The 15,905-nt window shown below is 33.7% G+C and overlaps 2 protein-coding genes across 3 annotated transcripts in view; one reads left to right on the plus strand and one right to left on the minus strand.

The window, feature by feature from the left end:
- Nucleotides 1–15,905, plus strand: part of SLC25A12 (solute carrier family 25 member 12) — a 160,506-nt gene that overhangs the window by 17,751 nt on the left and 126,850 nt on the right. The window lies entirely within an intron of this gene.
- Nucleotides 1–15,905, minus strand: part of HAT1 (histone acetyltransferase 1) — a gene marked incomplete at its 5' end in the record, with an annotated part of 41,655 nt that overhangs the window by 5,591 nt on the left and 20,159 nt on the right. The window contains 6 exon segments of the mRNA XM_081141896.1: nucleotides 1,528–1,644; nucleotides 5,850–6,001; nucleotides 9,996–10,102; nucleotides 10,426–10,530; nucleotides 11,031–11,152; nucleotides 11,413–11,589. Of these exon segments, the coding sequence (XP_080998022.1) occupies nucleotides 1,528–1,644; nucleotides 5,850–6,001; nucleotides 9,996–10,102; nucleotides 10,426–10,530; nucleotides 11,031–11,152; nucleotides 11,413–11,589 (780 nt within the window).

Below are 15,905 nucleotides of genomic sequence, written 5' to 3' on the forward strand. Positions count from 1 at the left end.
AATATCTAAGGTATTTTACTGTACTAAAAACAGTTTTAATATTCTTAAATGGGGGGGGGTCACTGGGTAAAAAGGGGACATCTATAATACTTCCAACAATAAAGATAAATTTTAAAAATACTCTTAAATGTTGTCGTGATAACATCTAATTATACTGTTCTATATGCCCATATTTTATCATAAAGAAATTTCTAGCCCAAAAATTATTACTTAAAGATCAAAACCTTTGCAAAAAAACATCTCTACCAATTTTCTGATGTTTCTGAATTGATAAACATCAAAGAATAAAATGCTCCTTTAGACAATTTCTGGGAAGAGAGATCATTATAATTTATCATGACCTATTATATGCAGATCATAAGATAGAAAATTAATCCACTGAACTGCTTAATGAAATGACTCTATGAAGAAATATATATATACATATATATACACACACACATATATATGAATTCAAGATACAATGATCATTATTACAAATTAGTTTTATACTTTTATATTCAGAATGTGATATGTTTGAACAGAATTACAATGACAAATTAGGAAATACAGTTACACTGCCAAGTAATACGATGCTATAAAGAAGAACAGTTGGGATTCAACAAGGGATAGTGTGACCCAATATACCATCAACCTTCAAAATATTAGCTCCATAAAGCAGACTCAAATAACCTGAATTAATGTAGGAAAATCAAAACTATGTGTACTTAATCTATTAATTAGTTATTTAAAATTTACTTTCTCAAATATTAAGACATTCAGATTTGTCATTTATGTTCCAGCTATTATGCTATATAAGCTTACAGGTATAGTATACATAAAAGCAGCAACCACATGTCAGGTGCTCAATATTTATTTGTTGAATAAATTAACAAATATTCCCCCTTATCAGCTTATTGCCCAGCTGCAACTATCGTAAGAAATCCCCATTCACACAAGTTGGCGTGGATAATATCTACCTTAATAATGGCCAAATGATGATGAGGCCAAAGCTGACCTAGGAGGGGAAATATTTGAGTTAGAAGAAAATATTGGAAATGACAAAAAGAAAAGGAGGGCAAGAAGAACGAATGCTGAAAAAAAAAAAGGTAAATAATACTAAGTCGCAAGTTCAGCTATGGTAAAGTATAGAGGTTATATATGGCAACAGAGGTGGTATTTAAGAAGAAGGGAGCAAAGGCAAATAATATATGTGGCAAATGGCAAGACAAGAGACTCAGAAAAAAACTCAAGGTAATTTGTTAGGGAAGAGTCTAGACACTCAGATTTTTAAAAGATGCATACAAATGAAAGAAAAAAATAACCATGAGTAGACCATCCCTGGGGTTAGTTTTTAAATGCATGAAAGAGATCTGTAGCTTACATTGGAAAACTGAGAATTCTTATAACAAAGATAATTTTTCACTTTTGTAAAAGTTAATTTAGCAAAATGACTTGGACTTTCCCATACACTGGCATTTGCTAGACTTTTTTCTCTATTTTAAACAGAGATAAAAATATAATGTTTAAGATTCTTGAAAGTCCTACCTTATATGGGCTAATTAGTCTTCTTTTAATATCCAATCTATAGCTTCTGTATTGTTCAGCATCACTCATGTCAGTTACCAGTAGTCGAAGAATTTCATAAACCCGTCTAGCATGTTGCTAATAAATGGAACAAAAAAATATATATAAACTTTTCAAGTTACAAATAGTGACACTTCCCCAAAAGAACAGGATATACTGAATACCTGCCATGGTCCAGAATTGTGCTAGGTACCAGATCAAAAGCAATAAAAGATAGTCTCTGCCCTCAAGGAGCTGGCAGTCTAGTGGGTACACAAATGATTGAGATATAGTTAATTTAATGATAGAAATACGCATAAGGTATTATGATAGCATAACCCGGGAATGGGAGAAATGTTAGAAGAGGATTCCTGAGGGAATCATGAGCTGATTTTAAAGGGAACAGAGTATGCCATTCCAGAAAGGGAGGGTATCGTGTGTGTGCATGTGCACCTATGCACACATGCACACACACACATAACGGAAGGAGCTTGACACTGCTGGAGCACAAAATAAAAAGCAAGGTGCAGAAGAAGAGTGAGGTTGGAGCACACAGAGCCTTATATAGTGGGGTGAAGAACTGGGCTTTTATCTAGTAGGTGTCAGAAATGGGAAAGTGAGCAAAGTATGCAAATTTGAGTTTTAAGTAAAGCATTCTCTCAGCTACACAGAAGTGGTAGCAAAAAAGAAGGGCAGGCAGACCAATTAGGAAGTTGAGCTATTAAATCAGGTAAAAAAATGATGGGGGCATGAACTGAGATAGCACAAGTAAGGATACTAAGGAAACAAGGAGTCTAGAAATAAAGAAGAGGAAAGATTGGCTGTGGAGGAGGGTATGGAATGACAGTGAGTTTTCACAGTCTAGAGAGGTTTAGGAGGCAGAACAACATATAAATCTGCAGAAAATTCTAGTCTAAGGGTGAGGATTTAAGCAATACCAGTATATAGGCAAGAGTTAAAACTGCAAACCTGGTTAAGATCACTAGGGAGAGCATACACAATGAAAAGAGGAGATGTCAGAACCCTAGAGTACAGTGACAGTTAAAGAGCAGGCAGAGGACAGAGAAAAACTGTCAAAGAAATACTAGAATTAGGAAGTTTTGGTATCACTGAAGCCAAAGGAGTAGCCATAGTTTTTGTTGTGTTGTTTTACTTATATATTTATTGGGGGTAGGTGAGCAGTCAGGAAGATGATATTTGAACTTTCTTGGAAGGGACACCTGAGCTGAGCATGAAAAATGAGTACTATCTGGCCAGGCAAAGATGGAGAAACAGAAGAAGGGGTTATCAAAGGCAAAGAGAATAGTACGCATATGTAAAGGAAAATAAAAGGAAGATGTAGCATAGCTCGGGAATGAATAGCAAGTGGTTCAATAAAGCCAGAGCACGTAGGCAAAAGGGTAGGAAGCTGAGGCTAGCAAGGTAGGCAGAGTCATGATTATGATGGGCTCTGTGTGCCATACTAAAGAGCTTTAATTTCTTTAAGAAAAACAAAACAAAACATGATTTTTAAAAATGTGTTCATATTCCCTTTCTTTTAAAAGCTAAGCTACTAAATAAATTCTCATTACTAAATAAAGGTTTAATACAGTCAAGAGACATCAGTTATTTCTAAAACATACTTTATCTTAAAGCCATTATAGCGTTTTAATGCAGGAGAAGATGGAAAGTTTCAGTTCAAATTAAGTTGTTTAGGTCAGTGATCAGGAAATTTGTGGTATAGTTTTGGAGCTCAGAAGGGAAATATGGACTGAGGATTTAGATGAGATCTCCCAGGCAGAATAAATAGAATGAAAAGAAATGAGAACTAACTAAAGAACTTTGGGAATGAATTGTATTTAGGGAGGATACAGAAGAGTAGAAGCCAGTGAAAGTATCTCAAAAAAGATGAGCCCTGTCCAGTGTTGCTCAGTGGTTAGAGTGTTGGCCCTCGCACTGGACGGTCATGGGTTCAATTCTCGGTCAAGGGCATGTACCTGGGTTGCGGGTTCACTCCCCACCGCTGGTTGGGGCGCATGCAGGAAGCAACTAGTCGATGTGTTTCTCCCACATCGATGTTTCTCTCTCTCCCCCTCTCTCTCCCTCCCTACCACTCTCTCTGAAAAGCAATGGAAAAAATATCCTCAGGTGAGGATTAAAAAAAAAAAAAAGAATCAACCAATGAATGCAGACATAGCTGGAAAACAAATCGATGTCTCTCTCCCTAAAATCAATTGGGGAAAAAAGGGGGGAGATAGCAGCATCGTGAATGAAACTGATCTGGTAGGACCCATGGTTTTTTACCTTGCCTTTGGAACCACAGTTACTGGCTAGCAAAATCTAGTTTGGCTTTGTATATGGGATCGGTGCAACTGGATGTCTAGAATGTTTTATTAAACTTAATGAGCACGAAGGCTGTTTCATATGGCTGTGTGGCAAATGTCCTTGGATACTGTCTTCTTCCCATCATACTACTTTCCAGCTTTGCAGTGGTATTTTCTTTGCAAGGAACGGTAGGAATCATTCTCACCATTGGAATTATTGGATGGTGTAGTTTTTCTGCTTCCAAAACTTTTATTTCTGCATTACCCATGGAAGGACAGCAACTTCTAGTAGCATATCTTTGTGCTTTGTTATATGGAGTCTTTGCCCTAATTTCCATTTTTTGAACTGAATTTATCTGGGATGTGGACATCATTAGGACAAATAAACAAAAAGGACTTTGAACTCTTATATTGAAACAGCAAACTGCTCCCATGCAACTCTCATGCAGATCTAATGTTTGACTATTGGCACAATGAAAGTAAATATGTATCTTTTGTTCATTTTTATAGATCTGTCTAATGCTATATTGGATTTACCTGCAGTACGATTAGTTTTATGTGTTTGTGCTTATACAAATAGGAAGTGCTCTTTCTTTCTTCTTCCTGCAGCCTTTGAAAAACAACTTTTTCCCTTATATTATGATGTTTTTGGATAGATTTTTATCAACTGTGCAAAACTAACCACAAAGCTAATAATCTTTCCTAAAAACAATCCAGTCATAGTAAAGAAGACATAAGACATTGCAGAAATATTTTCCCAAGGAATTAGGAAAGAAAAATCACCTGTATTCTCAAGTCAGATGCACAAGCAAAAAAGTGATCCTAATGTAGTTTATGAGTTTGCACTTCAAAAATTTGACATTCCTTTGAATTATCTCATGAAATTTGTGCTAAAATTCAATGATGCAGAAGTTCACAGTCTGCCTTATTGTGGACATGAAATATGAACACCTATTTAGATATTAGTATTAACTAAACCATAGTGGCCTAGACTGGCCAAATTAATGCTTATAGTTGGATCTCCATGTTTCCCAGGAAAAAGAAAATCACTTACCTTTTTTGAAAAAGATATTTATAATGTCACAGTTACAGTATTAAAAGTTATCAATGTAAAGTGCATTTGATGCTTAATTAAAATTAAACACACACAAAAAAGATGATCACAGTGGTAAGTGGAAAACCAGGAACTATAGTGCATTAGAAGCCAAGGGAGGGGAGGTCAGTAGTATCAAATGCTAGTCCTTATTATTGGAATACCCTTCATTCCACATACTTTCATAATCCCAAATCCTACCCATTCTTCAAGGCTTAGATCAAATACAAATCCAAAATATTCTGATTCCCTTGCTTAGATAAGGTTAAGAAATTCCTTCCTTTCAACTCCCATGCTATTTTTATTACTTTAAAATTCAAATAAACATAAAGTGAAAGTTAAGTGTTTTACTTCAACCCTTCTCCCTGCCAATACTGTCTCCAGGGGTATTAACTACTTTACCAGTTTAGATAAACATTTTCTTAAAAAGGAAAAGTAAGACACTACTATCCACTTTTCTTCTGCTTATTACACTTAATATAGCCATTAAATAAATTATCTTCCCATTCTATTAATGAGGATATTGAGGCACAGGAGATAAACTAAATTGCCCCAAGTCACAGAGCAAGTGGTGGAGCCAGATTTGAACCCAGGCAATCTAACTTCAGAGCCTGTACTCACTTTTTTTTTTAAATCCTCACCCAAGGATATTTTTTCCATTGTTTTTTAGAGAGTAGAAGGGAAGGAAGGAGGGAAACATCGATGTGAAGGAAACATCAATTGGTTGCCTGCTGCACAAGCCCCAACAGAGGCCAGGAATTGAACCTGAAACTCTGAGGTGCTCAAGTTGATGCTCTTAGCCACTGAGCAACACTGGCCAGTGCCAGAGCCTGTACTCTTAACAACTGTTACCTTCCACACATGTATTCTTAATGTATTTGCAATATTTAAGTTATATTCTTAAATACCTTATTTATTTTGAACTTTTGTTGTGCCTCTATTGCCATATCTTCATTGAATCCTTGCATTAACTTTTCCCGGGAAAAACAGGGCAAATCTTGACAAAGCTTCACAAGCACAAAGTCTCTTAATTTCACATAGCTTTTAGATGGATCTTCCGCTAAAGAAATAAAGCAGAATAACATTTCCTTTACCCAACATAATGTCTTCATCATTTACAATCTCACTATATGTGCTAGTCTAGAAAGGCAAATTTTCTTAAAACAATTATACATATACAAAAGTTACAATGTGAAAGAATTATTCCTTATAAATACAATAATAATACTAGAGCTACTCCTTTCAAATGTAAACTTTTTGATTGGTGTGTTACTATACACATCTTAGTTTTATTTTCAATTAAAGTAGCTGTATAAGCAAGAGATTCAATTCCAAACGCAAGTATTTTCTGACATCTAAGGGTTCCAAAACTCAATTTATTTAACTTGCTTACTTTAATCTAATAACCTTTATAGTCTGCTATACTTCTTTCATTTCATTTAAAAAAATTCTTCCTTTTACAAAAGCAAATCTTTGTTAGAGAGTAAAATGAGAATATGATATTGATCCTTTCTTCACTGCATCTGAATAGCATAAATCTTCCTTTGTTTGTCTATGTTACCTAAATTAGACTAAGTAGTGGACAAGGAAAACTCAAAACATGATGGGTACAAAGAATACTGCACAATCAGAGAACATGAGTTTGAGTACCATTTCTGTCATTCACAGATGTAGGACCTTGGGCAAGTCACCTCACTTCTCTAAGCCTTCATTTTCTGATCAGTAGAGGTCTTGAAACAAAGAATGTTAAAATGTGGGCTAGTTCTTGGATCACAAGAGTTAATATTGTTACAATATCAATAATATTTTACAAATTATTCAATGCAATCCCTATCAAAATCCCAGATGGCTTTTTTTGTTTCAGAAATTAACAAGCTCATCCTAAAATTCATATGGATATGCAAAGAACCCAGAATAGCCAATACAAACTCAAAAAAAACCAGAAGTTAGAGGACTCACATTTCTTAATTTCAAAACTTACTACAAAGCCACAGTAATCAAAATGGTGTGGTACTAGCATAAGGATTGACATGTAGATCAAGGACTTGAACTGAAGTTAAAAATAAACAATTTTTGATACGGGCACACAATTCAATGAGGGAAAGAATAGTCTTTTAACAAATGATACTCAAAAGGACTGCCACAAACCAAAGAATGAAGTTGGACCCCCTTTCCTCACACCATACACAAAAATGAACTCAAAATGGATTATAGACCTAAATGTAAAAGATAAATTTATAAAACTCTTAGAAGAAAACAGTAGTAATATCTTCATGGCTTTTGGTTAGGCAATGGTTTCTTAGATAACAGAACCAAAAGACAAGCAATGAAAGAAAAAATAGATAAATTGGGCTACATAAAATTCTGAAACTCTTGTGCTTCAAATGATACATTAAGAAAATGAAAAGACATCCCACACAATAGGAAAAAATATTTACAAATCATATATATGATAAAAGACTTGTATTCAGACTTCTTAAAAAATGTTTATAATTCAGTAAAAAGACAATTTTTAAAATGGGCAAAGGATCTATACACACATTTCTCAAGAGGATATACAAATGGAGAGTAAGCACATGAAAAAATGCTTAACATCACTAGCCACAGGGAAATGAAAATGAAAATCAAATGAAATGCCATTTCATGCCCCCTAGAATGACTAATAAAAAAAGACAGTAACAAGTACTGACGATGTGGAGAAATTGAAACCCTCATACACTCCTTGTGGAAATGCAAAATGGTAGTCATTTTGGAAAATAGTGTGGTGGTTGTCAAAAGGTGAAACACAGTAACCACACTTTCCATAATTTCTGCTCCTAGGTATGTACCCAGGGAATAAGAAAATATTTCTATTGTCAAATGCAACTCTCTTCATAATTCTGGAAGAAACAAATCACTGATTCTACTCATAAAGTCCTAAGATACTGACATCCTCAAAAGGAAGATGGTACATGATATAAAGAATCGTCTTCTAGTATTTTACTTTAAAATTAAGTGCTAAAAAAAGAAGGAAAGGGTGCCAATTACACCACAAACACCTAAGTATCCTGTAATACAGGCCATCGATGGTAAGTTTTAATTATCACTATATCTGGCTCTATGTCAAGTAAGGAAAAGGCCATCTCAATATAAAGAATATCCTGAATTGCAAAGGGAGATCCAAAGCCTACTAAAGATCCACAAAGTTAAGAAAAATATAAAAAATAATGGAGAAACAGGCAACTAAAATGACTAAAGAGTAGAAAGTTCCACTTTTTAAAAGGACTGGGTATGGAATCTAGGAGAACTATCTTAATGAGAACAGATGGTACAGCATTTTTAGTATTTTATAATGTTGAGAAATGTTAATGCTGAAAATAAAGGCGGATACCCCAGTTTTCAAAATCAGAAGTCCTTTAGCATGTTTAGCCTTTTCTCTTTAGAGACTTCAGTTTGAAATGAGTAAAGGCTACCATTATTGATGACTCTTCACTGAGATTTAAGAAATACAATTCTTTATCTGCTAATTGGTGCTAAGTATCAAGGACTTTATTGGTTGGAGCAGACAGAAGAAAGTGGTTAAGAGGCTTCACAGAAAAAAACCCCTGCTGACACATTACCCACTACAGAAGACAAAGACTACTTATGTGAACTCGAAGTCTCCATATTAAATTCACCAAAAAAAAGTTCCTTCATGTAGCACCAAGTCCAAGCTCTAAAAGTAAACAGAAGCTAAACAATTTTCAGCTTAGCTAAAAAGAAGTGTTACCGTTTGTATTATGTTTCTGTAATCTTACAAGTCACTAAGCTAGTGAAGGTGTCACAAAACTTTTGATATAGACTAACTTTAGTAACGACGGCTTTATCTCCCAAGCTTCCAAACCATTTCACAGTAGCAGGAAAGTCAGATGAAAATATAATTCAACTCTATAAACATGGAACTCCCTTTTAAAAAACAACATGCTTTCCTTCCAATTTATTAATTTACAGGATCAATTCAAAATCTATTTTGGGGTAACTTTTAATTTTATTTAGACTGGACAAGCAAAACCACTACATTACATGAAAAAGGAAGACACTAATTATCTGCCTACTAGCCTATTTATATTCTTTAGTCCCACATCCAGTGTATTTTTTTATTTTTAAACAAATCAGTAAAATTCCAAAATAGCATTTTTAAAAGGTTAACATTTTTTGTGCATGCTAAGTGTTGCAGTTTTAAAAACAAAGGTGTATTCAAACTCCTATAGAATTAATAACATTTAATACCTAATTTGGATGTGAATATCTGGTATAGTAAGTTTTCTTGGGGGGTGTGGGGGGAGGTAACTCTCAGTTCAATCAGCAACTTCATGAGTAACAAATTTGAAACAATGTTACTGAAGAAGAAAAAAATGACAACATAAATGTTTCTTGGGCCACTTTGGTTCTGTGGTAGTTCACGTTTACATAGCATGTATCATCTGTAATTCCATCTAATGATGACCTCTCCATTTAGAGTAGCGTCTCTTTCCTCCTTCTCAGCATCCTATTCATCCTATGGCTAATTCATACTGAAAGATGTATTCAAAACAAATAGACCTACATTTCACCTTATAAATACTGTTGAGAAGGCATGCAATTTAGGACTATAAAGCACACGCTTTAAGAAATGTGTATTCTATTCAGGAACTACTTACTTGGCTTTTTTTCCTCAGTAAAGTTTAGAACATTCTGCCCCTACATGAAAATTAGAGCATGGTCTCTGAGCAGTGCAACCATTTGCTAAATAAAATTAACAAATAAGTCACACCAAACTTGCAACATATTCATTCCTGGCCAAGATTTCCCAATATATATTCAGTTCATGATCTCCAATTTGCTCAATTAATAAGCGCTTCATATGTAGAGATGTAATCCAATCCCACAAAAGCTTATGATTTAAAATGGAACCTTAAGCCATCTTTAGACAGTTCCCAAAAGACCCAAGGACAATGCTATTTAAAATAGAATGGTTATCTCTGACCCCAAAAAAATCAATCAGTTAAGTTGTTTTTTAGAAAGGCTCTTTTAGTAACAAGTCAAATTTTACATACCTGTAATATCAAGAACAGAAGGAGATGCAATGTAATATCTATGAACTGTTTCAAGAAGTTGAGCACCATGGCCTTGACCTTGAAATGGAGTCAATATCAGCATCTGACTACAGTAAAGAAATGATTTTAAAATTAAAATATCACAACATGACCAGTTTAAAAATTGCAAATCACTAGAGTATTGTGAACATTTTAAAGTCTGTGTGACTTTTTTTCAATCAACTGTCAAGAAATCCAAAAATTATCAAGACACTCCAAATTGGCTTTAATCTTCCTCACTGTTTCCAAGGGAACAATTAAATAAATCAGTATATAACCAATGAATAACTGATTTTTTTTTAAACAAATCAACACTATTATAACAAGTATTGGAAACTTCAGCAGTTCCTTCTGAAATAAAAGACAAGGCACGTGTTATACTGCCAATTACCTTACACGTGGCCGGGTTTTGTCTGGGTACACATAGTAATTATAGACTGTCATGTAGCCTACGGTCGCAAAGAGCGTAGCTCCATCCTTATTATACTTCTCAAATCTGCAGATAAAACAGAAAGCCAAGCAGGTCAATTACAGTCACGCTCCCATGCAGTGTCCATTTTCTTTTCCATTCTCTGACTGAATTTTCAGTGTCAGCAAGCTACTCTGTGAGGGCCCAATGGGTACACCTGCTATGTTCTGAATGTACAATTCACTTAATTGGTGTGCAGCAACTTGGATAAATCAGACCTCTTTACATCACTTCAGTGCACTTGCCTATTATAAAGATGAATAGGTGGCAAGTAAAAGAAAACACAGGCAAAGCTCATTTTACTGTTTAAGCCTACATTCAGGGCTCTAACCGACAACAGCATTTAATTCAGCTCTATTCTCAAGGTCTCCCAAAGCATAATGAAGGAAAACTCAAGCCTCATAAACAATAGTTTTTCTTTCCTGGGAAAAATATCATTATACTGTCCCAATAATTGGGCGGCCACAATTAAAATGCTGGCTTTGTGGAGGTAATAAGGTCTACTATTGCTTTAGAACTGTACTTACACTAGAAAGTAGTGCCATCTTTCATCATCCACGTCAATAAAGCTAGCAGTTTCAATAAACCACATCAAAAAGGTCTGAAGCCTTTCATGATATTCTCGAAAGCCTCTACATGTCATGTCAGCCTAGGGAAAAAGCCAGGAAAAGTCAGGTGAAACTCATCACAGAGGTAAGTGAAAGTGCGCAGAACATAAAACAATCCTGTGGGAAAATGTTTAGAAGTCTCAGATTAAGATGTGTACACAGACACACATACAAAATAGACCTTTGTTTTTACTGACAAAAATTTGTTTCCTGAAGTTAAAATAAATCACTGAAAATAACAAAATAGCACATAGGTTTCGGGTATATGGAGTCCTTTTACCCAAGAAATATTTATTTTTACCTTGTATATCTGAAAGGTAAAGTTTTCTCCTGTTGGACTTAGAACAGAGTATGTATGGAGTAAGGTTCCGTATGGCTTGAAATCAACTTCTTTTTCCAGCAAAGAAAGAAAATCATTTGTGTTTGTACAAAATCCAGGTGGAATGATTTGTCTAATTTTGCCCTCAACATCATCTGCCTAAGGAATGGAGGTTAAAGAACATAGGAAAAAAATTAATAACAAACTTGACTTTTAGTTAAATATGCTTAATTTCTTTGAAATAGACAAAACCCATAAAAAAAAATCACAAAACTTCAGTTCACAGTTAAACTAAAGTAAACGTGTAGTTAACTGGGAAAGGACGAGTTTCATATACATTAGATACTGCCACATATATCTGAGATTAAAGCATAACAAAGAAATAAAAAAAGAGGAGGCAGGTAGCCTGAAATCAAGTGCAAGAATGAGAGCTACTGAAATTTCTAATATCATGTAGAAAATGCTGATTATTTCCCTTCAGGACAATCTGAACTGGCTAAAACAAAAGGATGCTTATTATTTAATGTGTGTCAAGAAGACCATATTATCCAAAACATGAAAATATCACCAGCAGTAGTGAGGTGAGTATGACCAAAGGAATAGCAACCTCATAGTGAATGAGTAGACAGGTCATAAGTCCCTCATACACTGAACTCAAAATTAAGATAATTTTTAAAATACATCCTCTTAGGATATACAGAAATTATATGAACAGATATATTATCCACTCATCCTTATAATGGGACACAATTCTTATGGACTTGGACTTGTGACAGTAAAAAGAGACAAGCCTGGACAACAAAATTAAACTCAGAGATTAAAATTTCCCTTGTTAAACAACCTCAATGAATGTTAAAACTATCAGCTGAGCAGACTTCATAATCCTTTTCAAAACCCCAAAAGACCACTTGATTGAATACATTTACTACTTTTCTTTAACCATGAATATTTGATGAAGTCTTACAATAAAGTATTACTGCTTCTCACCAGGCAATAAAACTTAATGAATTGGTCTCAACTTAACAAAACCTTATCCCTCAATACAGTCTCTAAAAGCCTGACATTACATTCAACAAAATGAGCTTGCATTCTATTCAAACTTTTTCCTGAACAATGAGGCCAGGTTTTTACTTAATGGAGTTTGCCGTGAGTTCAGCTGTAATGTTTGTATTGTATCTATTTCCACAAGGACTGACACAAGAACACTTTGTGTTAACTTACTAAGCAGCTCTTTCATACCGTTTACATGCATGATGGGTATTAGTTCTAAACCAAGACCCTTGCTACTTAGCATTCAAAACAGGGAAATTAAGATGCTTAGGACAAAATACACTACAAAAGGCTAATACAACATGCTACTAATTCCTGTCCTTTCAACCATCTTTTAACTAAGTAGAAGCAATGCACCTGCAGATGAATAGCACTTTATTATCATTCAGTTACATTTTAGGATACAGAACCATGGATGGAGTTTATCACAAGTTTTATTTTCAGTGCTTTGGTACCATCAACATTTATATATAACTTACTTATAGGTATAAAAAAGAGCTATTATTTAAAATATAGCTCCTCAACATTTTGCCCAGCAGTTTATTTCTAATATGTACACCAGTCCTTGAAATCCATTCACATTCAAGATCAAATAAACTGCATTTGATAGGATTATTTTTATTTTAAAAGTAGTATTTAATATTTCTCCTTGAAACTGCAATCTAATGTGAAGAGACCATTTGAAGCATATTTTATAGAATCTGTACAATTTCAATAATTACAAGAGGAAACTAATAAAAACGGATACTTTTAATAAGTCTGTTGTTTGGCAATTAAAATCCAGAGTAGTGATGGGTAAAGTAATATAATTTTAGTTCAAAATTAAAAAAAGAAACACTACCTAAATAAAGAGAAGCTTATAATCTACCAGTTTAAAAGAAAACATGTCAAGACATTTATAATGCATATTATTTTAATTTTTAAAAAACTTTCCCCATGTCCCATCTTCTCAACAAGGCACTGCAAAGCATGATCAAATAACTTCACATATCTTCCATCAAATATATTTCAAAGATTTCTCAGACACTCCTAAGTTTCAAGTAACAGTTCTGGTAGAAGACAGAGCAACACAAAGGTCTGAGCTAAATAAAGTTGAAAGAGTTAATGTTTAACTTTCAGCCTTCAAAAGATACCTATTTATTGTAATAAATATCTTTAAGTAAGTATTTTGTTCTGGGCAAGTTTACACGTTACTTTAAGAACTTTCACAGGGGAATAAAAGGATAAGTTTAAAAACAAGAAATTTGTTATTTATAATAGGTTAGAGAAAATGTACAAGGTGGGACAAAAGTAGGTTTACAGTTGTATAGAAAATAATAATAAATAAATAATAATACAAGAATAAACTCAAGTGTTTCACAACTGTAAACCCACTTTTGCCCCACCCTGTATATGTGACATATTACCTGAAATACATAACATAAAACCAAATAGCTTTTCAAACCTAGAATAAAGAACTTTGTTTCACTAAAGAAAAAATGTTTATATTTCTCTATTAAGTGGACTGTGCCTTAGGAAAAACATTATATAACCACCATGTCTCTGAGATCTGTTCTCCTCTTTCTCCAAAAAAATAAATATATTTTAGTTGAGTTAAATATTCATTTCTTATAATGGATTACTGGCCAGATAATAACATCATCACTGGAGAAAAACCCCATCTAACCATTTTTAATTGAATATACAATTAAGGAGTTACTGAAACCTTTAGTCCCAGTGATTGTGGCTAAAAGTTTAGATTCCATTTCTGAAGATCACTAAAAAATTCCCTATCTGAAGAATTTTATTCTAAACTTCAATTAAAATTATGCAAAAACACAGTTATAGAAAGGATGTGAAATTAAGCCGAATAGATCAAGAATTCAGAATAAAACCGGATACATTTAATTAACAGACATTCCTTACAAATGTTTTCCTAACATTTGGCAATATTTTTTTAAAAAGGAAAGTATGAAAGCAACTATTCTATTTAGGTCATATGTTAGGTGAATCATGATGAAATGTTTTAGATTGTATACTCGCTCACTATGGTCATTTCAATTTCTGACTTCTATACTTTGTTACATATGAGATGTTCATATGAAGCAATTTTTGTTTTTCCTCATCACTCCATAAAACAATGTGCCTGAGAATAATTGGTAGTCTGCTATAATAAAAATGTTTACACTTACATTTGAATTTATACACATTTGAAAAACAAATTACAGCAAGTCCTCACTTAATGTCATTGGTAGGTTCTGTAACTTCAAGTGGAACGATGTATAATGAAACCAATTTTACCACAGGCTAATTGAGATAAATAAGAGTTAAGTTCCTATAGTGTATCATCAATGTTATAATGACTCCAAACAGAAGATTATTTAAGAACCTACAATACCTCTTTAGTGTCTTAACCTAAACAGCACCATTTGTTTAAATTTGTCTATGGTGAGTTATTTTTGAAATAGCAATTTTAAAGGCATGTTAAGTAGGTGGTACTGTCCTTTATTTGGCTAAAGTGGCAGAGACTTAACATTAACTATAATTCTAAGATATGCTATAAAGGCAAGTGAAGAAAATTTCATACCTACTTAATTTGCTCAATTTTAAATTCTCTGACAATATTTAAGTTGTAGAAATTTGAGTACTGTTAGAGAAATTAACAGTGTAAACCTTTTCACCACTGGAAAAACAACGGTTGTATTATGTTTGTTTATATTGCATTAATGTTTTGCTATATGAACTCACAAAATTCCAAAATAAAAACATCAATATATAATTTTAAATCTCAATATATAATTTAAAAAACTTCTATAATCAATAAAATATAAAAAGCTTTAAAATATATTGAGATTTTATATTCCATAAAAAGCATTACTCATAATGAACAGTCACAATTATTATTATTTTTTAAAGATATCTTTATTGATTTCAGAGAGAGGAAGGGAGAGGGAGAGAGAGAGAAACATCAATGATGAGGGAGCTATCACTGATCAGCTGCCTCCTGCACACCCCCGACTGGGGATGGAGCCCGCACCCAGGCACGTGCCCTGACCTGGAATTGAACAGTGATCTCCTGGATCCTAGGTAGATGCTCAACTGCTCAGCCACACCCGGCAGGGATGTCACAATTATGTTTTTAAAAAAGAGTATAGTGAAATATTATTAGTCTAACAAAGGTTATTTTTTCATTTCCTCAAGATTAGATTTTTGTAAATGCATAGGATTTTTCTGTAAGAGGCTAAGGAATCCAGAAAAAAATTTAAATCTGCTTTTATCTACTCAAAATCAGTCCATATAATGGGAGACAAGATAGATTATTGAAATTCATGGATAATACCATAATACCTTATCCATGAATTTCAACCTCCTCTACCAAACCTTTCCCAGAAATGCTAGCAATTAGCAAGGCTGAACAATCCTAGTTACACATCCTTCCACTTAAA

This window comes from Miniopterus schreibersii (genome assembly GCF_964146895.1).
Source record: "Miniopterus schreibersii genome assembly, chromosome: 7".
Taxonomy (NCBI): Eukaryota; Metazoa; Chordata; class Mammalia; order Chiroptera; family Miniopteridae; genus Miniopterus; species Miniopterus schreibersii.